Source organism: Nansenia antarctica, assembly GCF_963989245.1.
Source record: "Nansenia antarctica genome assembly, chromosome: 4".
NCBI classification, from domain to species: domain Eukaryota; kingdom Metazoa; phylum Chordata; class Actinopteri; order Argentiniformes; family Microstomatidae; genus Nansenia; species Nansenia antarctica.
In genome coordinates this window covers 59,244,952-59,269,733 of record NC_137689.1, presented here as the reverse complement: position 1 = coordinate 59,269,733, position 24,782 = coordinate 59,244,952, and the positions used below count along the sequence as shown (strand labels likewise).

General features: G+C 43.7%; 2 protein-coding genes across 2 annotated transcripts in view; one reads left to right on the top strand and one right to left on the bottom strand.

Moving 5' to 3' along the window:
- The first annotated feature begins 12,839 nt into the window (after positions 1-12,839).
- dusp4 (dual specificity phosphatase 4) lies at positions 12,840-19,443 on the top strand. The gene is made up of 4 exons (XM_080528923.1): positions 12,840-13,316; positions 14,229-14,350; positions 14,882-15,101; positions 16,467-19,443. Exons 1-4 carry the CDS (start codon positions 12,929-12,931, stop codon positions 16,868-16,870), a joined length of 1,134 nt encoding a protein of 377 aa, XP_080385049.1. The 5' UTR covers positions 12,840-12,928; the 3' UTR covers positions 16,871-19,443.
- A 3,525-nt stretch (positions 19,444-22,968) lies between these two features.
- Positions 22,969-24,782, bottom strand: part of tnksa (tankyrase, TRF1-interacting ankyrin-related ADP-ribose polymerase a) — a gene marked incomplete at its 5' end in the record, with an annotated part of 60,026 nt that continues 58,212 nt past the window's right edge. Inside the window, 3 exons of the mRNA XM_080530170.1 lie at positions 22,969-23,159; positions 23,329-23,485; positions 24,216-24,402. Of these exons, the coding sequence (XP_080386296.1) occupies positions 23,073-23,159; positions 23,329-23,485; positions 24,216-24,402 (431 nt within the window). The 3' untranslated portion in view covers positions 22,969-23,072. The remainder of the gene's footprint in view (positions 23,160-23,328; positions 23,486-24,215; positions 24,403-24,782) is intronic.

Below are 24,782 nucleotides of genomic sequence, written 5' to 3'. Positions count from 1 at the left end.
TGCTCTTTACCTGTTTCACCTGAGGCACGGAACCAACAAGCATGTTGAAGAAGAAGTGGAAGAAGAAGCGCGAGTTAGAAAGGGATGAAGAGAACGGATGTGGGCGTAGCTGTAAAAAGCTGTCGCTGTTGGTCATCTCCACACAATGCTCAAGAGTGTCCAGACGTTTCAGAAGAACATTTATTAGGTGAACAATGAATACTACTGACTATTATGGCATTGATATGGATATTGTCCCAATGACCTGGCCAGTAGACCAGCATTGTTCCCAAAAACTGAACATTTGTCAGATAGTTGTCACATGGGTGTCACATGTAGACCAACAGAACCAGATGTGTCTGTTTTAGCAGAGTATTGTCTCTCATGTGATAGGGCCAGTCAAGGTCATTCACACACACACACACACACACACACACACACACACACACACACACACACACACTCACACACGTCAAACATGTCGTATGTTTCCTTCTCTTTTGATTAATGTGTAAGGTCTCAACTAGAAATGACAAATTTAAGCCACCAAATATAAACCACTAAATGACTCCCTCTCCAAGAAACCTTCAGCATAGCTAACTTAAGCTAAGTCCGTAAAGTCAAACCCAGACACGGTCAGAGAATGATTCACCCCGTTCACAGCTGAGTAGAGTTGAGAATGGAAAAAGACAGCTCAAGAATAGGACAGAGGAAAGACCAGACTAACAAACTCTACTCATTCTTGCTCGGAAACTAGCTTTTCTGCAGGCTGCCGTTGTGGTTTGGGGTTTGTTATTGTAGAGGGTTGTGGACGTAACACAGTGGCTAACTATAATTAGTCAATTTAAAGAGCCCCACACAGGGCACATGTTGTAAGTCATGATCTTGAAATCCACTTCTTCTTACTATACTGTATGTTAGCCTGTCAGCTGCTTGTGCATTAGTAATTACCTGACTATTGGCCCAAGAGACACACATGCATGTACACACACATGTAAACACACACACACACACACACACACACACACACACACACTTGGCCTTGCATGGAGATTAGCCACTGGTCATTAGCTACCCTGGCCTGTATGAGAACCACCCATTAAGACTCAGGAGAGAACATTTCAATTCAATCACTTGTTGGAAGTGCTGGTGTCATTAGTGTCAGGGATCTACTTCCTCCCTCTTTGTCACATCTCCTTCTCTGCCCCCCTCTTTTCCCCCAATCCTCCCTCTCTGTCCTCCCCTTTTGTCCCCCCTTCTCCCTGTCTATAACCTTTCTTGTACATTCAATCACCCCTCCTCCCTCTCATCTCTGTCCCATTCTCCCTCTCTGTCCTTCCCTCCTCTCTCTCTCTGTCCCCCTTCTTCTCTTTCTCGGCCTCCATCCTCCCTCTCTCTCTCCCCCATGTTTACTCATGTAATAATGTTGAATGTTAAAGCTCTGGGGTGGAGACTGGCAACGTCTGCCCATGTAACTGCATGTATTTTTCTCCACCAATACAACTGTGATTGATGAAATTATTGCAAACACAAACATTACCACAATCTTGTCTAATGTCTACTAACAAAATACATATTTCAGACAAGAGTGTGCATGGTCGCCTTGGCAACTCCATCCCTCTAGCTGCCTCTCTCTCTCAGCCTTGAAAACACACAGCAGAGAAAACATATCAGGTGCGGTGACGTCTGACACAAAAACACTGTCTGTAACAAGAGTCTATCTGTCCCTTAGATCTCAGTAAGAACACAATCCCCCCTTTCTGGGAGGAAACCTTTTGAATTTTGCCAAAGCCACAATGTTGTGATAAGCTGAATTTGAGTGTTGGGCTGGGACAAAAGTTGATGGCTCTCCAAGACCAGAACTTATAGAAGACTTAATATAAAGGCAGGACATGGTAAGGGTGTGATTGCTTATTAGTATCTAAGTGTTTATATGACTTACTGTTTGAAGGCATTTTTGTTGAAGAGAGTTACTAGAAATAGGTCAATCTAGTACTCTCCTGTTGTTAGGCAAGAAATCAACCATGATCATTTCCAATAACCTGCATATGGAGATAATGTTCCTAGAAAGCAACAAGCTCTGCGTAAGTGTCGAAAAATAATGTCAATTCTATTCATTTTAATGACATGGGTGTGACGTCCTTATTCACAAACCTCAGGAGAGAAAGGAAAAATCAAAGCCAAGCTCGTCAGTCATCAGACACCATTTCCTGCTGATGTCACTTACGATTCATGTCAGCGTCCTGCCTTCTGCTTAGAAGAGCTACCTCGGCCATGAAACAGAATCTGAATGAATGATGTTGTTAAGCTGTACCCTCGAGACCCCTCCTCTCAGGAAGGAGAATAATGTCTACTTCCAGGAACATGGTTGTACCTGCTAAGAACATCACGCCAGTGTTTCATTGATTTTACTACCGCTACTGTATGTCTATAGCAGATATTATACGTATAGCTGTATAGGGAAATGCTGTATATACTGTATAATGGGATGAAAAACCTGAAAGGTATTTGTTTGTGTATTCAGTAATGAAGAAAAAAAACGAACTACATTTTGTTGAATTTAATATCAAAGTGGTATCTAAAGAACTGCAGTACATTCATACATATGAACCCATTCCCTGGGTAACCATGGAAACAAATGTCTGCAGGAGTTGATAGAAAAAACTTTCCTCCTGTCTTTGTGAATCTGTGGACAGTTTGCAGTACTGTAGAGTGTATACAAAAAGACAGATAATCAAGTTGTAGGGTTGTGTAAGTATTTAATAGAATATGGGTTAGGAGAGTTGATCAGTAGATGTATGCATAAAGAGCAGAACTAGAGAGAGAGAGAGAGAGAGAGAGAGAGAGAGAGAGAGAGATGACTGCTATGTGTGACAGTGAAAGGAGAGAGTGGAGTGGATTCTTTAAATGAGAGGGTGTGGGGGAGAAATAATCATCAGTTACTATGAGTTCAGTGAAGAGTCCTTAGAGAAGTCAGAGAGCAGTAGTGGAACAGAGAAACCCACGTATCTTTCTCTTCAGTTTCCTGTGTCCGGGGGTGGGGGAGGGCGGGAGGGTCAGCTCTCACATGGCCTCTCATATCGTTCTGATTCCGGTCTAAGTAATCCCTGAATGCCTGTCTACTCGTCTGCCACGTGCCCCATGCCACTACCACTCTTACAGCACTCCCTCCCCAATGTCTCTAGCTCTGGCTGCCCTCGTGGGCTGGGATAATCCCTGTCCATCCCCCTCAGTACACAGATGCTAGGGATGTAGGTTAATAATAAGCTAGGCTTGGACGTAGTAAATAGAGGTTGGGAATGTAATGGATAGAGGCTGGGGAGGTAGGGGATAGAGGCTGGGGAGGTAGAGGATAGAGGCTGGGGAGGTAGGGGATAGAGGCTGGGGAGGTAGGGGGATAGAGGCTGGGGAGGTAGAGGATAGAGGCTAGGGAGGTAGGAGATAGAGGCTGGGGAGGTAGGGGGATAGAGGCTGGGGAGGTAGAGGATAGAGGCTGGGGAGGTAGGGGGATAGAGGCTGGGGAGGTAGGGGATAGAGGCTGGGGAGGTAGGGGATAGAGGCTGGGGAGGTAGGGGATAGAGGCTGGGGAGGTAGGGGATAGAGGCTGGGGAGGTAGGGATAGAGGCTGGGGAGGTAGGGGGATGGAGGCTGGGGAGGTAGGGGGATAGAGGCTGGGGAGGTAGGGGGATAGAGGCTGGGGAGGTAGAGGATAGAGGCTGGGGAGGTAGGGGGATAGAGGCTGGGGAGGTAGGGGGATAGAGGCTGGGGAGGTAGGGGATAGAGGCTGGGGAGGTAGGGGGATAGAGGCTGGGGAGGTAGGGGATAGAGGCTGGGGAGGTAGGGGGATAGAGGCTGGGGAGGTAGAGGATAGAGGCTAGGGAGGTAGGGGGATAGAGGCTGGGGAGGTAGGGGGATAGAGGCTGGGGAGGTAGGGGATAGAGGCTGGGGAGGTAGGGGATAGAGGCTGGGGAGGTAGAGGATAGAGGCTAGGGAGGTAGGGGGATAGAGGCTGGGGAGGTAGGGGGATAGAGGCTGGGGAGGTAGAGGATAGAGGCTGGGGAGGTAGGGGGATAGAGGCTGGGGAGGTAGAGGATAGAGGCTGGGGAGGTAGAGGATAGAGGCTGGGGAGGTAGAGGATAGAGGCTGGGGAGGTAGGGGGATAGAGGCTGGGGAGGTAGGGGATAGAGGCTGGGGAGGTAGGGGGATAGAGGCTGGGGAGGTAGAGGATAGAGGCTGGGGAGGTAGGGGGATAGAGGCTGGGGAGGTAGGGGATAGAGGCTGGGGAGGTAGGGGGATAGAGGCTGGGGAGGTAGGGGGATAGAGGCTGGGGAGGTAGGAGGATAGAGGCTGGGGAGGTAGGGGATAGAGGCTGGGGAGGTAGGGGGATAGAGGCTGGGGAGGTAGAGGATAGAGGCTGGGGAGGTAGGGGATAGAGGCTGGGGAGGTAGAGGATAGAGGCTGGGGAGGTAGGGGATAGAGGCTGGGGAGGTAGGGGATAGAGGCTGGGGAGGTAGGGGGATAGAGGCTGGGGAGGTAGGGGATAGAGGCTGGGGAAGTAGAGGAGGTAGAGGCTAGAGGCTGGGGAGGTAGAGGATAGAGGCTGGGGAGGTAGAGGATAGAGGCTGGGGAGGTAGGGGATAGAGGCTGGGGAGGTAGGGGGATAGAGGCTGGGGAGGTAGGGGATAGAGGCTGGGGAGGTAGGGGATAGAGGCTGGGGAGGTAGAGGATAGAGGCTGGGGAGGTAGGGGATAGAGGCTGGGGAGGTAGGGGGATAGAGGCTGGGGAGGTAGGGGATAGAGGCTGGGGAGGTAGGGGATAGAGGCTGGGGAGGTAGGGGGATAGAGGCTGGGGAGGTAGGGGGATAGAGGCTGGGGAGGTAGGGGGATAGAGGCTGGGGAGGTAGGGGGATAGAGGCTGGGGAGGTAGAGGATAGAGGCTGGGGAGGTAGAGGATAGAGGCTGGGGAGGTAGAGGATAGAGGCTGGGGAGGTAGAGGATAGAGGCTGGGGAGGTAGAGGATAGAGGCTGGGGAGGTAGGGGGATATAGGCTGGGGAGGTAGGGAGAGAGGCTGGGCTGGGCTGTCAAGAAGGGACTTGGAACCTGGAAACCCATAGATTGCAAGGCACTACTTACTGTATGTGATTTTAGGATATGGGAATGGTGTCAAGATTCCAATCAGACCTGGATCAAATATGACAAAAATGTTATAGTATTTGGTATGATGTACATTCCATTACAGTAGTTCCATTGTACCCGTGCCAGTGTACCAAAATCAAATGCAGGTCAAGTATTTGAAACTATTTGTAACATACGTATTGGTATGATTTAATCCCATGTTAAGATCTCACAGATCTCGCAGATTTCATTGCAGAACCTGTATCACACATTTTCAATTTATCTATTTCTAACAATGTGATGCCAGAGGTCTGGAAAACCGCTTTTGTGCTCCCACTTCTGAAGGGGGGTGACCCAAAATGTTTGAACAACTACAGACCAATTTCAAAGCTTTCTGTCCTAGCCAAGGTCCTTGAGCGACTAATTAACGATCAGATCAAGGACTTACTAGATTCACACAACATCCTATCGCCCCTTCAGTCTGGCTTTAGGAAGCAGCACAGCACAGTGTCTGCTGCTGTCAAAGTGGTTAATGATATTACTGAGGCTTTGGATAAGAAGAATCACTGTGCTGCACTTTTTATCGACTTGTCTAAAGCCTTTGACACCGTCGATCATGCCATCTTATGCCAGCGCCTCTCTGATATTGGGCTGTCCCCTCATGCTGTTGGCTGGTTCACCAACTACCTGTCACAACGGAAACAGTCTGTGCAGTTTGGTGATCTCTCATCCAACTTGCTCACTGTTACCAATGGGGTGCCACAGGGTTCGGTCTTGGGGCCAACTCTCTTCACCATTTATATCAATGAAATAGGATTAATCTCTAATGCTGCTGTTAATTTGTATGCGGATGACACAATCTTGTATTGCTTTGCATCCTCTATCAACCGTGCCTTCGAGGCTTTGCAGACTGCTTTTGATGCCCTTCAGTCCCAGCTGTTTCAGCTCAGACTGGTGTTGAATACAGGGAAGACCAAAGTCATGCATTTTTCCAATAACAAGCGGGTGCCAAGTGCTCTTCCTGACATTGTATCATGTCAGGGTTCACCTATTGAGCTTGTGCCAAACTACAAATACCTTGGCATTCAACTGGACGACAGCCTCTCTTTTCAACTGCACATAGACAACCTTCTAAAGAAACTGAAATTGAAGCTAAGCTTTTTCTTTAGAAACAAGTATTGTTTCTCAGCTGCTGCAAGAAAACGTCTGGTTGCTGCCACCTTTCTGCCTCTCTTGGACTACGGTGATGTCTTGTACATGAATGCCTCTGCTACCTCTCTTCAACATCTGGACGCAGTTTACCATGGCGCGTTAAGGTTTATAACAGGCTGTAAACCCCTTATGCATCACTGTGTGCTATACTCTCTGGTTAACTGGTCATCTCTCTCTATCCGCCAAACTCTTCACTGGTATATTTTCATTTACAAATCCATCCTTGGTCTGCTCCCCCTCCCCTCCTCCTTTCTAACCATCTGTCACGCAAGCAATCCATCTACGGCCTTCGCACACAGGACATCATCACATACTCCATCCCCTTGGTCCGGACCATGAAAGGCAAAAGGGCGTTCTCATTTGCAGCCCCTTCCTCTTGGAATTCTTTACAGCAGAGTCTGAAACTGTCTCATCTGATCCCTCTTTCCAGTTTCAAGCTCTTGCTGAGAGACATACAGTGCGAGTCCATGATTTGTTCTTGCAATTGAGTTGACCCTCCCTTTTGCCCATTGCTGACCCCTCCCTGTCCCTAGCTCTTTAGCTGGCTAGTTTTAGGTTTGTAGTTTTAGTTTTGTTTTAGATTATCTTAGACTGTTTTAGACTAGTTTTAGTTTTAGACTATGTAGTTTTAGTTTAGTTTTAGACTATGTAGGCCAGGTTTTGTATTGTATTTGTTTGTGGTGGATGTTGTATGCCTGTGAACAGGTCACACTTGAAAATGAGCCCTTGGGGCTCAATGTGTTTTTACCTGTATAAATAAAGGTTAAATAAAAAAATAAAAAAATAAAAAATTACATCTGTGTGTAAAGTATAATTGAAATGTCACACAACAATAAGTTGGTTTGGGCATAATAGGCTGAGGATGATTCTGTATATGTAGGCCTAAGAGTGTTCCCACCATGTTATATACAGTCTATGAAGCATGTTTGTCTTAGTGTTGCATAATAATGTGGGATTGGTATCCTGACCTCAAGCAGTCCTCTCATCTTCTGTGATACATTTGACTATCAAATCAAGTTTTTGAATGAGGATATGTCAGCTTCCGGAGTTGTGGGCTGAATTTGTGTCTGTGTGACACACAAACACACTTGTGCACACACACACACACACACACACACACACATACATACATACACACAGGGACATACCTAACATCTCACAGAAGATACAGTAGATGTGTTCTTATCGTACCACTATCACTAGCAGGTGGAATAAATAATTAACTCAATAATATAGAATTCAAAAATGTATTTGTAAATAGATTTGTCTGCTTTGATTTGATTAACACACAAATGCCCTTATTGACTGAGAGATAGATAAAAAGAGGAGAGAGAAACAGGGAGAGGGAGAGAAGGAATGAGAGCAAGGTGACATATCGCATTATAACACATTATAAAGGGGCTGCTTTCCAGTAGTCCAGTTGTGACAGCACCACTCTGTCTGTCTTTGATAGTAAATACAAACATTGTGAGAACTTGCCATGCTTGTTTGGACACTATCAGTCCATATTCATTCAAATTCCAGGAGGACTTTCTCAGAAGGTGACATTTAGACAGAAGTCAATACATGTTAGGAAACTCTTTGTTTGAATGACTCCAACACAAATAGTCTTTGGTGTCTTTCCGAGAACTTCAACCAATCGGAAATAATTGGCGAGGATAAGAGGGAGAGGAGGTGTTTCCTAGCACCAACTGACCAATCAGGAGATGATTACTCAGCCCTGACCGAGCCTGTGGATTCTCATTCTCTCACTCTAATGCTCTGTCTGTGTGGCATCCGTTGGCAGAGTACGACTGGCATGACCGAACTATACAGGATGAACACTGCTAGCTAGTGTAGTGCATGGACAGCAGTCACTAGTCTGATCCGCTGGGTTTGAACTTGAGTTGTTTGATCACCACACAAATGTGTAAGTCCTCTGATCACATGACCGTGGGTCACTGAACCACCTCAGTTACACTAGCAGGAAGAGGACAATCTAAATCTCTCTGCTGTGCTAGCAAGGGAGAACGTGAAAATGCTGCATATTTTGACATTTAGATTAAAACAGTTGCACACCTAGAGTATGCATTAAAATGGCATTATTCGATACAGGATACCCAGTAGAACGTTGCTAATGGGTTGTCATTCTCAACTGTCCTGATTTTAAATGCTGCAACCCACTTGTCTATGGTATAATGTTCAGCTGTGAACAAGGCATATTCCAATACATTTTTCCAAGCAAGAAGATAAAAATATATATATTTTGAAAAATTCAAGAAACTCTTTCCTCCAGAAGGAGAAACCCCCAGCATGCCTTTAGATGTGTGGGACCACAACTTTCTTCCTGTTATCATCTCAAAGCCTGAACTTCTGAATAAATTACCCATTCAACCCAAGGAGTGTGGTACTAATTTCAACCTGTTTCTGTGCATTGAACATGAGCTCGACAATGGACCCTCACACCATGTATCAATACTAGGCTGCATAAAGACGAGGAATGAGTCAAACTTTATTAGATACAGGTCTTGTTTCCAGAAAGCTTTGTAGCTAATGTGATACTATTAATTATAATAAATGTGTTAAAGCACTTTGTCGTTATATGAGTAGCATGGGTCTGCGTCATTGAGAGAAATAAAACGTACCATGTTAGCTACAAAGCTAAAGCTTTTGGGAAACTGGGCCTAGGAAAGTAGCTGTAGATTCCAAAGTCAGCACCTTTCTGTTATACAAGTGTCATGGGTCGGGGTTATCAGGAATAAATAAAGTACCACATTAGCTACAAAGCAAACTGGGCCCAGAAATGTAGCCTTAGATTCTAAAGTCATAACCTCCATGACTGTTTGAAAGAAAACTGCTGTTTTTTCCATGCCCAGGATGAAGTCTGTCTGACCAATGTAATGTTTTACAGACAACAGTTGCAGGAGCAAGAGGTGAGAAGTCAACACATGGATTTGGGGTTATTGACACAGAACTCTGTCATTGATTAACTCACAGACTTTCCAAAAACATCAGTGTATTCCGGTCTTGATTTTTTTCACATGTAAAAGGTAAAATAGGTACTTAAAGGCCCTAATGCAACAAATATATATAATTTCCATTCAATGTTCCATTTCCTCCTCTGAATGGATTTATCCTGGGCATTTAGAGCTTTAAATCTTACATCCTGCTCCTTTGAGAAATGATAAAGGAATAAGGAACAAGTGGCCCCTTAGCTGTGATATATTTTAAAAAAACAGCCCTTCTGTCTTATTGCATAATCATAGAGTTTCATAATACTCAATAGCTGCATCTATAAGGCTCTATTAATGCTTGTAAAGGGATATGACTATATCACTTCTATGTGGATGGTGGTTCAAGTAAAACATTACCAAGTTTTCCTGAGAAGTTTTACAAATGTAGGCCATAGTACAAGTAAGTACTGCCATGGTCTGCCCTCTGGAGTACTGAATAAAGTTTATCCAAGATCTTCAGAGAGGAGAGCAACTACTACTCTATACTCTCTAACCCAAACCAAACTAAATCAAAAAGAGTTGAAACTGGAGACTATATATGAAATGACTGGCTGGCTGATGGTTCTGTTCAAAACATAGTCGACAACCTCCCAGCTCCCACCCCACTAACCCCACCCTACACACACACACACACACACACACACACACACACACACACACACCAGGCATCCTGTTCACATGATACACATACCCACCCATCTCTCTTTTTCTCACACATGTCATCATAGACAATGCATGCACAATGCAATCACGCACGCATGCACACATGCACGCACGCACGCACACACACACTTACTCTCACACTCACTGAACACAATACTCATTGGATTAAGGTTTTATATAGGAAAAGATTCAAAACAGAGCATACTGTACAGTGGAATCCATAAATCAGAGAGAGAGAGAGAGAGAGAGAGAGAGAGAGAGAGAGAGAGAGAGAGAGAGAGAGAGAGAGAGAGAGAGAGAGAGATAACTGCTTGGAGTGAATCAGGACACCCAGAGTGACAGCCAAGCACAGGGATGAACAGAAGACAAACAAGCTGGTAGGGGGAGGCAGGGAGACACAGCTGCCCTGATAGAGATGACAGAGTGGGTTGTATTCCCATGGCTTCGGCCTGTGACTCATTTTCTACCCAGCATGCAAAGCACTGGATATTTATCATGCCAATGAAAGACGGACAGGGGGTGGATAAGTTGGAGAGGAAGAGAAAGGGTTTACTAGGGAGTGTGTGTGTGTCTGTGTGTGTGTTTGGGTGGATCTGGAGTTATCCTAGTCTGTTCTGTGATTGAGCTGCTTCTGAGGGGTGGTTAATGGAAGGGGGCGGAGACAAGTGATGTCAGAGCAGAGAAGGGGGCCACATGCCCATCCAATGACAGGCGGACTGCCACACCCTCCTCTCGCACACTTCTCTCTTGTTGCCATGACGGTGGGGCTTCATGTTCATGGCAGGTCCCTCTGAGGCTTTGTGGATTGCGCTGGGCACCATGGCGACGGGACACATGTCATTCCGACACTGATGTCCACTACGCTTGGCTGTTACTCTGGATGTCCTGATTCACACCCAGCAGTTCTCTCTGTCTCTCCCCTCTCTCTCTCTCCCTCCCTCCATCCCACTCTTTTTTCACTCTTTCTCTCTCTGTCTCTCCCCTCTCTCTTTCTCCCTTCCTCCATCCCTCTCTCCCTCTCCCTTTCTTTGCTTATCTCTCCCTCCCTCCCTCTTTCTCTCTCTCTCTTTCTCTCTCCTTTCCTCCCTCCCTCCCTCTCTCTCTCCCTTTTTTCTTCCCTTCTCTCTTTCTCTCCTTTTCTCTCTTTGCTGTATTGTGATTGTCTGCTGTTGCTGTTTGGCCAAAACCTACACAATATTCTGTCTGCCTGTCTGTCTTTGTTTACAGTAAAACATCTGTTCCCCTATGTCACCTCATCTCCACCCTACCTAACCGTAGCCATGGAGATGAAATCTTCATGCAAAATACCTGAGCGCTCTGAATGGGCTTGTGTTAAACTATGCAAATGATGCACATTGACAATCCATAGAGAGAGAGAGAGAGAGAGAGAGAGCAAGCAGACATTGATACTGTATATTCATTGGTACAGTATGTGAACCACTATGTTCTGTAATCTGCATATGAGCAGTTTGTTCCTTGAATGGGAATATGATTGTGGGCTTGGTCAAATCTGAGTCTTCATTGCCATTGTGAAGTGAGATTAGAGGAATAGCAACAGAAACTCTCCACAGAGACATACTAGAACATTTCACACTTTCTTTACACCAATACACATCAGACCACAAAGGAAACCACTCTGTGATATCAAGGTGCCTTAATCTATTTGGTCTTTTCTTCTCAAGCAGTTGCTTCCTCCTGTGAGTGCCTTGCTAAAGCTACAATACCAAACATTCATTATGGACACCATCGAACAATAGACCATGGGTTAGGGAGAGGGGGTCAGTTCAGATTCAGTTTTCCACGTTGACAGTAAGTTGGAGCATCTCATTAACTGCGTTGCAGTGAAAATAATTCAGGCATGATCGTAATGGGGATTTCTCCGATAGGGCAACAATGCTCTGAGCTATGATTACTGGAGAAGAAGACAAAAACAACTGAAAACACAGTTTCTGGCATGACACTCCATTGCTATAGAGCATATTTCACTGTTGGCCATTTTATAATGTTCTGGAAAAAAAGTGTTGGCCTATCAGTATACATGGTTCTATTTCAATGGGCTTATACTCTGAGTTTACTCAGACACAGGTGTGGATTTCTCTTGGGCTTGATCTTGCTCTCAGTGAAACTGCCGATTGTATGAAACTGATTTAATCTTTGCATTCTTGTTTGGTTCTTTATTCTTTTGATAAAATGACTTTATTTTGGTGTCAAGACAACTATTTCACAATAGGCTAATAACTAAGGGCCCATTGCTGCCATATTCGGTAGACGTGCGAATATTAAAGCTGACCATCACGTGACCTTCGTGTGAAAGTATTGCTGGTTGCTGCCAAGCAATATTCCCCGCTTTGTATGATATAGGCCTAAGATTGGGCTAATGCCTCATGTAAAATATGACATTTTCAAAAGGAGGAACTCAAAATATGAAATATCCTCTTCCCCTAAGAATATGACAAGTTTAGCCTACTCTAAATAATAATAATAATAATAATTGTATTGAGTAGACAGATAGACATTAAAACATTGACCCATTAAATAAACAAGTGTCAGATGCATTGCACCATCATGCTTATCATATTATCATGCTTGTCGTAATTTTCAGCATCAGTCCCTAGTTGGACCTTAAAATAAGAAATTAAATGAATTAAATAATGCTCGAGGTTTGGCAGCAGCGGCATTTTCATCTTCTATCTCGCCTTTAACTGATCGTTGACTTTTCATGAATGAAAAGGGAGGAGAGAATGGTTAATGAATGCACTAGTGGTGACGTTACCTTCATTGTGACGCCACCGCCCTTTTATGGAGCTCGCGGCAGAGGCCCCATTCATAAAACGGAACGAGGTGACTTCCCGTGATAGTAATGCTCTCAGGAGGATAAACAGCACAACATCGCGCAGGAGCTGCTTAGGATTGAACAATTGCAGTCAGTTGTGTGCCTCAACTCGACAACCAAAATTCTCTTAGCTATGGGGGAAGATATGGTTATAATGGATGAACTTTGCGAAATGGATTGCAACGTTTTGAAAAGGTTGTTGAAGGAGGACAATGCGAAATGTCTGGTGCTGGACTGCAGATCATTCCTGGCATTTAGCGCCGGACACATTCGGGACGCAGTTAATATCCGCTGTAACACCATTGTGCGAAGGCGTGCGAAGGGCTCCGTGAGTTTGGACCAGATTCTGTCGGGTGACGAAGAGGTCAGAGCCCGGCTAAAGTCAGGGCTGTATTCCGCGGTTATTCTCTACGACGAAAGGACACCCGACACAGACACGGTTAAAGACGACAGCACAATCACCCTGGTGCTCAATGCTTTGTACAGAGACACAGTTGGGACCGAAATATTCCTCCTCAAAGGTAAACTAATAGCCGTCCCTATGGGCAGAATAGGTAGAATTGCTATTGAGTTGTTCGATTGGCTTTGTTTACAAACAAACCAGATATTAATATTTAGAAATAATTGTAGCCTAGGCTTATGGTTTTACCTGGTAGGTTATTTGAAACAGTGTCATGTTGTACTACAGCTGGCACGTATGCAACCTTGCAACCCATTGCACTTCATTGTCTCGTAATGAGGTAATGCAGAGCCCTGGCGATGGGAAGATGTGCTGCAGTGTTTTCCAGTTCCACAACATAAAACCACGTTTAGCAGGATGTATTTCCATCAACATGTTTTTAAATGCAAAACATGCTAAGAAACCTTACTGTTGTTCATGGCGCAGTATGGTTATTGTATTCTCCAAGCAAAAAAGGTTAAAATGACGCACACGCATTGGAGCAGTGTAGGCTACCCAGACACAGGGGTAAAGACAGGTATAGCAGATGTTCTTAAGCATATGAAACATTGGATATAAAGGATAAATGAAAAAATCTAAAATCAACCATGTTTATTCTATTAAATGTCGAAATAGCAATTCGTTATGATTTTAAGTATAGACTAGGCCTATAGACTATATACTATTGCGCATGACATTAAATAAAAACATGCTGTTCTGATTGCATTTTAATATTTTCCACAGCTTGTAGGATTCTCCATTAATTGATGATGTCTAGCTAAAATGCATTGAGCCTTTCAATTGAAGGAAGCACGTGTGGCGCATTTAAACACTATTTAGGATTAGGCTATTGATGTTCAGGCCTACATTCCATACATTTCAAATAACACAGCTTTTTACACTTGTCCCTGTTCGGCATGTGTGTGAAATAGGCTAAGATTGAATGTCGCCAGGCCTATCAAAATAATACAAACATTTTTTTATCTTTTCACAGGGGGCTACGACAGATTTTTCACGGAGTATCCAGAATTCTGTTTGAAAACCAAAACGTTGCCCACATTCTCTACCCAGTCCAGTTTGGACTCCAGCTGTTCGTCTTGTGGAACTCAAGAACAGGTGAGAAGACCGTTTATTTAGATTTAGCCGATTGATTGTCTTGCGTCAAGTAGGGTTCCGGTCATTTACATGGTCTCTCGGCTCGACAACGATTGATAACATCACTAGTTCCCTCTTCCCATGCTCGAGGGGGTGCGATGAAGAATATTGCCCCATCCCCGTCCAACACATCTGTTTCAGGTCAAGGCCTACGGATCGATCATTTCCTGCCGCTTGGAGCAGAGCCCCATAACGGCAATGACATAACATGATCTAAAATCAATACATTCTCTAGAATTAGATAGATGGATCTCTAACATTTTGTAGGAAAAGTAGCCTAATGATGTTTTTACACTGTAGGCATGATTATTATGATTATTATTCTTTTAATATATAATAGCCCAAATCAAATGTTGAATTGTGCTATTTCATTGACGTGTAAACAATTAGGCTATATGCAACTAATCCATAGTTTAATCTATATCACTTATTAACTTGTCACTTCTTTTTTTTTGCCTCTTCTCACTTCTTCTCGTCTTCTCTCTGATCCAGGGAGGTCCGGTGGAGATTCTTCCCTTCTTGTACCTCGGCAGTGCCTTCCATGCCTCCAAAAAAGACATGCTGGACGGCATGGGTATCTCCGCCTTACTTAACGTCTCCTCCAACTGTCCCAACCACTTTGAGGGGGTGTACCAGTACAAGTGCATTCCTGTAGAGGACAACCACAAGGAAGACATCAGCTCCTGGTTCACAGAAGCCATTGAGTTTATTGGTGAGTGAGATGCTGTCTGTTTACACATATAAGTATTATTATCATCATCGTCATCATCATCATCAGTGGCAGGAAATGTACATGGCCAGATGATTGTCCATCCCAGTGTGCCTAGCCTATATAGAGAAGTGAAATCTTAATTTGCTCATTTTATTGAAGGGGGGGGGGGGGGGGATTTATCACTGATGTCCAGAAAGGGTTGTTCTGCAGTTACCCCAAACCGGAGTGATGTTTTTAATGAAGGAATTGTGTCCCAATTTAAACAATATATGTTTTTGTGTGGGAATGGGGTTAACTGCTAAACAATTGGTTAAGCTTTACAAAACCCTCATAAATCCATTATACGGCCTACCTCACAAATAACAAAAAAGCAAATGCTTTTATGTCACATAATTGCCAAGTGTAAGGATCTGTCATAATACCTGATGATTTTAGGGCCTTAATTTAGCCTGAATTGAATTTGTTAAAGTAAGACAAGTATTTGTTCTTGCATTTGTATTTGGAAAATATGATGTCTTGTATTTGTTTTGGGAAAAATGAGAGCACGTTAGCCTAATAATCAGTAGCAATACAATTAGATGGGAAATCGTTTAGATTAGAATGTTTAATGATTTGAGTGAGCGTGCTATGGCACAGTGTGTCTTGATGTTTATGATGGGAGAGTGGGAGGAGGGCTGTTGTTATAGATGGTTTATATATGAAGGAGGGATGCTGCAGTTGCTAGTTATTGATGTTATAGATTAGGATTGGGAGGAGGGGTGTGTTGATAAAGTCATTGTGGGACCCCCATGGCAAGGTATAGTGTGTGTGTGTGGGGGGGGGGGTTGTGCACACACACACACACACACAGCAGCTTTTCCAGACGGGACCCCAGTAGACTGAGGTGTGTTTGTGGTGTGCAAGCGTGTCGGAGTTAAAATGCGTCAGAGTTAGCTGCTCAGGGACCGGAGTCTGACTCATCCACCCTTCCTGGGTGCGCCGTGTTGTTACCTTAAAATTGTCTGTATGTGTTTGCATGTATGTGTTAGCGAGTTCACTGTTGATGCTATTTCTCACCTCCTCGTTATCTTAAGCAGGGGGAGGAATGTTGATGGAGGTTAGGTGGAGTTATGTTGATGGTGTTAGCGTAGGTGTGAATTTGGCTGTGATGCAGGATGTCAATTTGCATGTCTTTGTATCTCTGGGGTCATGGGTGATTGGTGTGTCTGTGTGTGTGCGATTATGTACTGAAACGCAAGAAGTTGGTGTATCTATCTTTGAATAAATATGTGTGTAAATATGACGTAGTGTTTCCTTTTTATTTTCATGTCACGGATAAAAAGTCTAAATATCTCTAATTATTTCCCCCCCCCCCTCTTATTTCAGACTCAGTGAAGGACTCCAACGGGCGTGTGCTGGTCCACTGCCAGGCGGGCATCTCTCGCTCGGCCACCATCTGCCTGGCGTACCTGATGAAGAAGAAGCGTGTGCGTCTGGACGAGGCCTTCGAGTTTGTCAAGAAGCGGCGCAGCATCATCTCGCCCAATTTCAGCTTCATGGGCCAGCTGCTACAGTTTGAGTCCCAGGTGCTGGCCACCAGCTGTAGCGTGGAGGCCGCCAGTCCCTCGGCCGCTGCGGTCGCGGCTGCTTCGCAGGGGCCAAAGTCTTCCTCCACGCCCACCTCACCCTTCATCTTTAGCTTCCCTGTGTCGGTGGTGGTGTCGCACGGGCAGCCTAGTGTAGGCCTGGCCTACCTGCAGAGTCCAATCACAACCTCTCCTAGCTGCTGATACTCGCCCACCCAACTCATCCTCATAGACTGCTTGACAGACACTGGCTACTAAAGCTCGCCCCCCCCACCCCACACCCCACTCTCCACACACACCCTATTAGACACGTACCCAGTGACTCCTTCGACCATCTGGGACAAGTGGGTGGGGGTGGGTCTGAGAGAGGTCCTCTACCCTCCTGACTGGTACAAGCTGAAAGGTGAAAAAAAAAACGGAGTGGTGCCTATCCAGGTGCCTGATTCAAAACTGTCAAATGACACACATAAGACTCTCACTCTATCGATTTAGAATATGGCACCATTCCTGACTATTACGGTGACCAATAAATAAGCTTTGTTTGAAAGCTGGCTCAAGAATAGATGCTGTTGCCATGGCAGTTTCTGAATTTCATTGCATGGGTTGACACAGGAAGGACTTGGTGTGTGTGTATGTGTGTGCGTGGGGGGGGGGGGAGGAGAAAGAGTGCTCAGTCACTCTCTAGCTTCCTGATGGAGTGCAGGAGGCTCTTTAGTTGTGACAGGTGCTCTGCTGGCGTCCTGTCCAGCTTCCTGCCTTCCTGACATCCCCATCCTCTCCCACACCCCCCCCTACTGAAGCAGAACTGCCCCCCCCCCTTCTCCTGGAGCTGGAGCAGGACTGCTGATGAATGACTGGATGAAAGACCTCCTCCCCTCCTCCCTCCACCCCCTGCAGAGGAGGAGGATTGTAGTCTCTTGGGGTGAAGAAACTAGGTCTGCGGTCTGATTCTTTACCCTTCTCCCCTTCATGTAATTTACATTCTAAGAGCTCTATATTGGTTTAAACATGGGGCTAGACTCTAGCTTGAGGGAGTTCCCACCATATTCCTAATACTAGTATTTTCCTTATAAATTCCCTATGAGGAGTGAACTAATGCGCTCTCAGAAGAGAAGAGTAGAGGATTCGACTGTATCGGACGGATAAGGCGTCTTGTTGTGTTTTTTCTTTTGGTCAGTGCCTTTGGTCAGGTACCAGGTGGATTTTTGGTGCCTACAGATGTGCCAGCACCTTTTCATTTCAAATTAACTGAAGGCGATACAAACTGACAAATGTCAACAAAATGACAACAAAGCATTTCAACACTGCAATACAGACAATGTCACCGTATCCGCTCCTCACCCTAAGTAGAGCAATAATGCATTTCTCTCTCTTCCCAGTTGCCACCAAAGCACTATGTTGTGTGTTGTTGTTGTTGTTGTTTTTTATCATGTTTTGAACTCTTTTTTTATTTAATTTTTTTAACATTTGTGTATGTATTCATACAGACCAGATCTCAGAAAAATTATATGTTTGCCTTACCGGGTAATGACTGTCGAATTCTCACATGAGGAATGTTGTCATTGTAGGATTTACACTCTGTGGTCTGTTGCCAAATGTACTATCCCTCCAGACCATGGATGGTGATTGGTCCACTACTGATGGGAGTACTGGCCTAACACCAGACTGGTACTAGCCAAACACTGGTTTGATACTGTCTACTATTACAATACTTGGTCTGGTACCACTCTAGTTCTGGTCTGATACCACCCTAGTTCTGGTTTGATAATAGTCTGATACTGGCCCAGATTGAAAGTATCCTATGAACCAGTCAGTGTCTCTGGCTTCTATTTTGTCTAATCACTGTAAAGCCGTCCATGCGACGTGGGCCATGTTGTGGTCTACACGCAAAAAGTTGCCCTGATGCACATTCACCAATACAGGGTGATTCCACAGATTCCTGGCATACACACAAAAACACCCCTAAATCAAGACACTGGGATATTATCAGACATCACTGGAAATATAAAAAATATGAGATGATAAGAGTCTTGTGTGTGCTGCCACTGTACCAACACATTTAATGGTTACTATCTGTCTGTAAAAGAGACAGTTCTGTGATCATTTATGTGTTTGAGTCCAAATATTACCCAGTGGCGTAGCCTGTGACAATTGAAGGCAAAGGCTTCTGGGACAAAAAGGAAAAATTCCCCCTGCTCAATCTTTTTTTTGAAGAATGTTGGCACCTTTTCTCAAGCACTTTTAAGTAATGCAATACTGTATTATAATGTTTAATTGATTTGCACATTATTACGATACCAGGTGGTATCTGATGATGATGAGTTTTCCTACAGCCATTTGTCCTTTGGTTTGAGAGACGGTAATGTCAATGAAACAATGAAGTGCTTGCTTCAACAGTCGGTGAACAATGCAATACTTTCTACCTGTGTCCAGTGAAATGCTGTTGTCTCATCGAGGCAATATCGTTCATTAAGATGAACATTTTAAAACGTTTCCCAGGTTTTCTGTTGAATGGGTATGCTCATTTATTTATTTGTAAGATTCCATTGTTAAATACAACAATGTTCTTAGAAGACAGTTTCTGGTGTCTTTCTTTGCATGTGATGTCACTCATGACAATCAATATATCTTCATAAACACTACTTACATTAACACGCCAGTACAGGATGAAGTTCAACACTTTTTGAGCACTGATCTCAAAACAATAGAGCGATACTTTGAAAACCACTTACCGTAAAAGCCTTGTTTTTAGGTGATAGCACCATGCCCTGGTGTCTGTGGCAGTCCTTTTCCACAAAGCTAGCTGAACAGTGATGCTCTTTTTTTATTATTATTATTTTTATTTTATTATCACTTTGGTAATTGGAATCCTTAATTACAAATATATAGCCTATTTCTCATCAGTCCATCACTGATATTTTGGGTACAAGCATCATAACATTATCTTCTCACTTCTCCAGGAAGTATGCTCGTCATTACAGTAGGATATCTATGAGGCTTGTATGCTCAACCTTTTAATAAGCATTAAGTACTCATTTAAAAGCTCAGCAATAGGACATCATCTGAAGTCTGTAAGCAGGAAGTCACCCCAGTAATGTTGAAATAGTTGAATCTCCCTTAAAAGTATGACTTTAATGATCAAAATCCAAGGTCATTCATCAGTGTGGAATTTACCCAAATTAATGGAGTTATATCACCCCCTTGTGGGCTATTCTGATACTCCATACTCCGAAACGTTGCAACAAAAATCACTGTTGATTACGCAGAACAAAGTATTTTGTGATAGAAACCAAAAGTTAAAATGACAAAAGCACAAGACAATCGCAATATATAATGCAGGCTATAATGAGCCATTTAAAAGTGTGCGTCACTATGAGATTTAGGCATATATACCTTGTATCTTCCAGTATTTTTTCCCTAGGAATTTACCTAGTATTTCCAAGGGAAACTATGAAAAAATTATATTTCTAAAACAATTGATAAGTATAATGGTGATAAATCGTGCTTGTGACTATTAGGTCGCTACTATTTAACTACCATTTTACCATGTAGATTCCAAGTGAAGAATAATACAATAATAATATAATATAGACCATAAACTAAGCTCTAGTTGCGTCAACCAGACACTTACTATACACAAGAACAGTAGTGACAGTGTAGCTCTGGGTGATGAGAGAATAGATTGCATGCTTTGATAGACTGGTTTCTAATGGGCGGATTGATTAAACATTGCAGTCTTTTCCTTCATTTGATGGCTGAGCAAATGGTCAACTCTGTCCTTACGGCGATTCATCTCCCACTTCACAGGAAATCAATGACACTCTACAGGAAGACACTGCATGTCCAATACTCGACTCACTGTCTCACCGCATTTCTGCTCTAGACATTTCCATGAATACACTACACCGGTAGTGGAGAGAAAAACACACTAGTCAATACATGGGACTGGTATTATTTACTGGATACTCTCAACAACTCATAATCATGTTTGGAAAATCATACAAATCTAATTGTTTATCAAAGTTAGCTGGGGGGTATTCCATCAACGTCCAGAAAAACCAGGCTTATTTATAAATTTCACGAGACTTATAAAAAACCCAGGTTTATTAGTCTTGCAAGACTTGCCTGGATTTTCGTTTAGCACCATTGATGGAATACCCCTCCTGCTCTTTTAGTTGCTAACACTCTGTGGTGGTAAACACCCTACACAGCATTTTTACAGTGATACATACAGAGAACACATACATTTATTCATCACCGTCAAAGTCACAATCTCAGGGTAGCTAATTGGGATCTCCTTAGGATGACCCAACCCCAAACCCTAACTCAAAACTGTGCATCCAACTTGTCCAATGTACCCTACTAAACTAAAATGTGACAGAGGAAGCGGAAAAGAGCAGCGACTGAGGCATAGGCTGGATGTTTACAGTTTGTGTACTTTATTAAGACTGCTTTACAAGAATGAGGAGTGTTTCTTTAGTCTGCACATCAGAGGTTACACGTGGGTCATTGCAGGATCTTTCAGCACCAGGAACAAAAATTCAACAGAGAGATCAGAGAACCTGTTGGTAGGAAAGAGAGGCCGGTGTTGGACCTCACACGCAAACATGTGTGTGTGTGTGTGTGTGTGTGTGTGTGTGTGTGTGTACGGGTGCACACACGCACCACACACACACACACACACACGCACAGGCACACGCGCCAGTCTAATAATAAGCCATTCCTTCCTCTCCCCTCTACCTCTAACCTTCTGGTTCCAACAAGATTGTTGTTAAATCCTTTAATCCTAGTCATGTTTCACTCAGGGATGACTTTAGCAAAGAGTGACCAAGAAAGGAAAGAGATGGAATACACATAAACTAGCAGTTTGTATAAACAAACTTCAAGAGGGTACAATTGAGCTATTCAACGGAAAAAATCCATGTCTGGCCCTCACCCCACCTAAAGTGTAGATTCAAGATCCACAACCCCCCCCCCCCATAATTTACAGTACTAATAAAGTCCACACTTTATCAGTAAATGACATGGCAAGCTTTACAAAGGCATTGTCTGTTGCTACACAACCTGTACAATACTGGACATCTTTTTTGATCAAGGTTATTTTTCATAATTTCAAATAACTTAGTGAAAATCATCCCAGTTTTTAAAAGTGCAAATCCATTAAAATGATGAGTTTGACTGGATGGGTGATGGAAATGAAAGTCTGATGGTTTTGTGTTTTCCTGTGAAATGTTTTCCTTGTTATATGATATCATCATCATCATGATAATACATGTTTGGTAGCTTGTTAACTGTCTCACCGAACTCTATTTCGGTCATGTGCACACTTGCTATTCTCAAGCTGGAATCATTCTAGACGATGTAGGTAAATTAATGGTGAGTAGACCTCCCTAACACGACAATGATTTGGGTGGGGGGGGGGGGGGTCAAAAACGGTCAGGTCCCCACAACTTAGCATTGTGACATGGTCCCATGATTAGTGTACATCATCTTAAAAACATAGTAAAAACAGTAAATAGTCAAACAATAATTGAAATATCGCAATAAAAACATTACAGAGCTAATATAGATAAATGAAGTGTTAATGCTGTTGAAAATATTACATATTAGTAGTGTGCTTGAAGGGCAGGAGTGGGACAGGTTGGTTGCCCTGCATGGTTCTTAATAGTGGAAGTTTGTACAGTACAGCAAGTCACACCCATTCAGATCGCTACCGGCAAAAAGTCCTTGTCCGATGGATAGGTAGAGGAGCCTCTCCCATTCTTCACTGGTGCAAAAAACAAAAGGCAGACTAGCAAACTTCCTGTCGCCCACCAACTCTTAACCAATGAGCTTTCACTCATCTCTGGCCTAAACCCTTAACCAATGAGCTTTCACTCATCTCTGGCCTAAACCCTTAACCAATGAGCTTTGAGTACCCGTCTCTGGCCTGGACCAGTAACCATTTAGCTTTGAGTTTTTGGCCAAACCCCTTAACCAATAAACGTTGAATCCCTGTCTTTGACGTTAGCCCTAACCTTTAACCATTGGTCTCTCCTTATTCGGCTTTGACCGGTGAAGACAACCAACGAGAGAGCAAGGAGCTTGGCCACTAGAGGGCGACAACACAATTCCAGACCAGCAACACCTTCATGTAAACTCTGTTTAGTGGGAAAATAATAATAATAATAATAAAAAAACATTAAAAAACAGGACAAATGGGTGTTGTTGGTGAGGAACTGAACATTTGTAACGAGTGAGTGAAATGCAACAAAAAAGTGAGTGAGTGGAGGAAAGACCATCATTCCATGGGCGATGGTTGGGTTGCGTGGAGTTAAGAGGCGGGGTTCAGCCCAGAATGTGTGAAGTGTTTTGGGGGTTAAAGTTTTAAACAGTCTCTGTGGTTCTGAGCTGGTCTAGGAGTGGACTAGGACTTCTGCTCGGCTCCGGGTGTGGTTTGGGGCGAGCTCTCTGGTTTCAGGATCTGGTACGTTATCAAGTATTCAGGGTACGCCTGAAAAAAAAAAAAAAAACATTGTTAACATCCCAAACTTTAACAATGAAATAGTCTGACTACAGTGTTTAAACTAAATAGGAATGAAGTGTATGTGCATACTGTAAGTGTCTCTGTGTAGTGTGCACAGGTGTGCGTGCGTGTGTGGGGGGGGGGTGGGGTGACTGACCTGTTCTCCTCTGTAGATGACATACTCTGCGTAGGCTAGGCCATTGACGCTGGGCCGGCCGATGACAGAGTGGTGTCCAGGCGGAGCATGAGCCATCTTCATGGCGCTGAACTGCAGGAAGGACTTGCCCAGCGTGACCCGACAGAACAGCATCTGCCTACAATAACACACAACGTCAGAATACTACACACACTACATACACACAGACAACATATCATGTTGTTCCTAAAATGTTCATAGTGTCCCCAAAGTGAATACATTTTTTAAGAGTGCTGCACCCAAAGACACATTCAACAAAACTATTACATAAAGAATATATAGGCTACAGCGTTGAGCACGTCTTAGCCATATTATGTTCGGTGTTACCAGTGAGGCTTTTCAATATGAATCCTTGCAGCCAAGATTATAATGGGTTGTTCCAAGAAAATGTTAGCAGAAAAAAAAGTAAATATAAAATGCAGCACCTTAGACCACTCTGCCATTCTAACAATCTGATATTATCTAGCCTGCTGATCAGATATATTATAGCTTCTTCTTTTCGACAATTGGATGTCCTGCAGTGCTTATTACTCCATGCGCGTGCCCAAAGCAAGACTTTCCAAGCCTGGCCAGAGTTAGCATTGACGAGACACGGCTGAATTGTGTTATTGGAATGGCTTGAGTCTTAAGTCACAGTCGACATTAAGTCTAACCAGGCTTTTTCAATTTAGCGCTGCTTTATTTAGCGACGTTGATGAAATACCTCCCTGTGACGTCTGTTAGTTTGTAAAATGTTTTGTTCTGTTTACTATTATTGTTTACGTCCGTCAGAAAGAGAAAAAAGGTTTACAAATAATAAATAAACAATTAATGACACAAAAAAAGTAGTGTGGCGTCTGGAGTCTGACCTGTGACAGATGTAGCAGGAGCGGTCTTTGTGGGTGGGGCATCCGGTGCCCCCTCCTATCCCGTACACATACTGGTTGCTCTTGGAGGAATTCTCTGCAAAGTAGATGCCCGCCCCGAACATACCCCCAATGTAGGCGTGCCGCTCGTCAAAGCCTTTGTGGATGATAGCGTTTATGAAGGGGGAGCCTGGGTGGGGAGCAAGGAAAATATTTATCAATAGTATTTTATTTGTCTTAAACCATATTTTACCAGTTATAATAACTTGACTGAAAACATATTGTTCTCTGCCACACAACACACAACACAACAGAGTGGAATATAGTAGTATATCTCCTCATTGTCCATTGTGCAACAGACTTGAATTATTTAAATTATTTTAATCATTTGACTGCCCAAGATAATATCAATGATCTTGATAACATCAATAATCAATGTTTTGAATGACTGACTCGATTCAGCATCTAAGAGATGTGAGCAGATAACCAACAGCATCTCAAAGACGGAACCTAAAACAAGGGATCCAGATCTTTTTTCAGTTTTAGATGAGCACTGTGGTGGTCGCTTGT

What these genes read in the sequence shown, in the direction of transcription:
- dusp4 (XM_080528923.1), top strand. Translation starts at nt 12,929, where the DNA reads ATGGGGGAAGATATGGTTATAATGGATGAACTTTGCGAAATGGATTGC. An exon ending in CTTGTGGAACTCAAGAACAG is followed by an intron (nt 14,351 to 14,881) that starts GTGAGAAGACCG and finishes TCTCTGATCCAG; the next exon opens with GGAGGTCCGGTGGAGATTCT. An exon ending in AGAAGCCATTGAGTTTATTG is followed by an intron (nt 15,102 to 16,466) that starts GTGAGTGAGATG and finishes CTCTTATTTCAG; the next exon opens with ACTCAGTGAAGGACTCCAAC.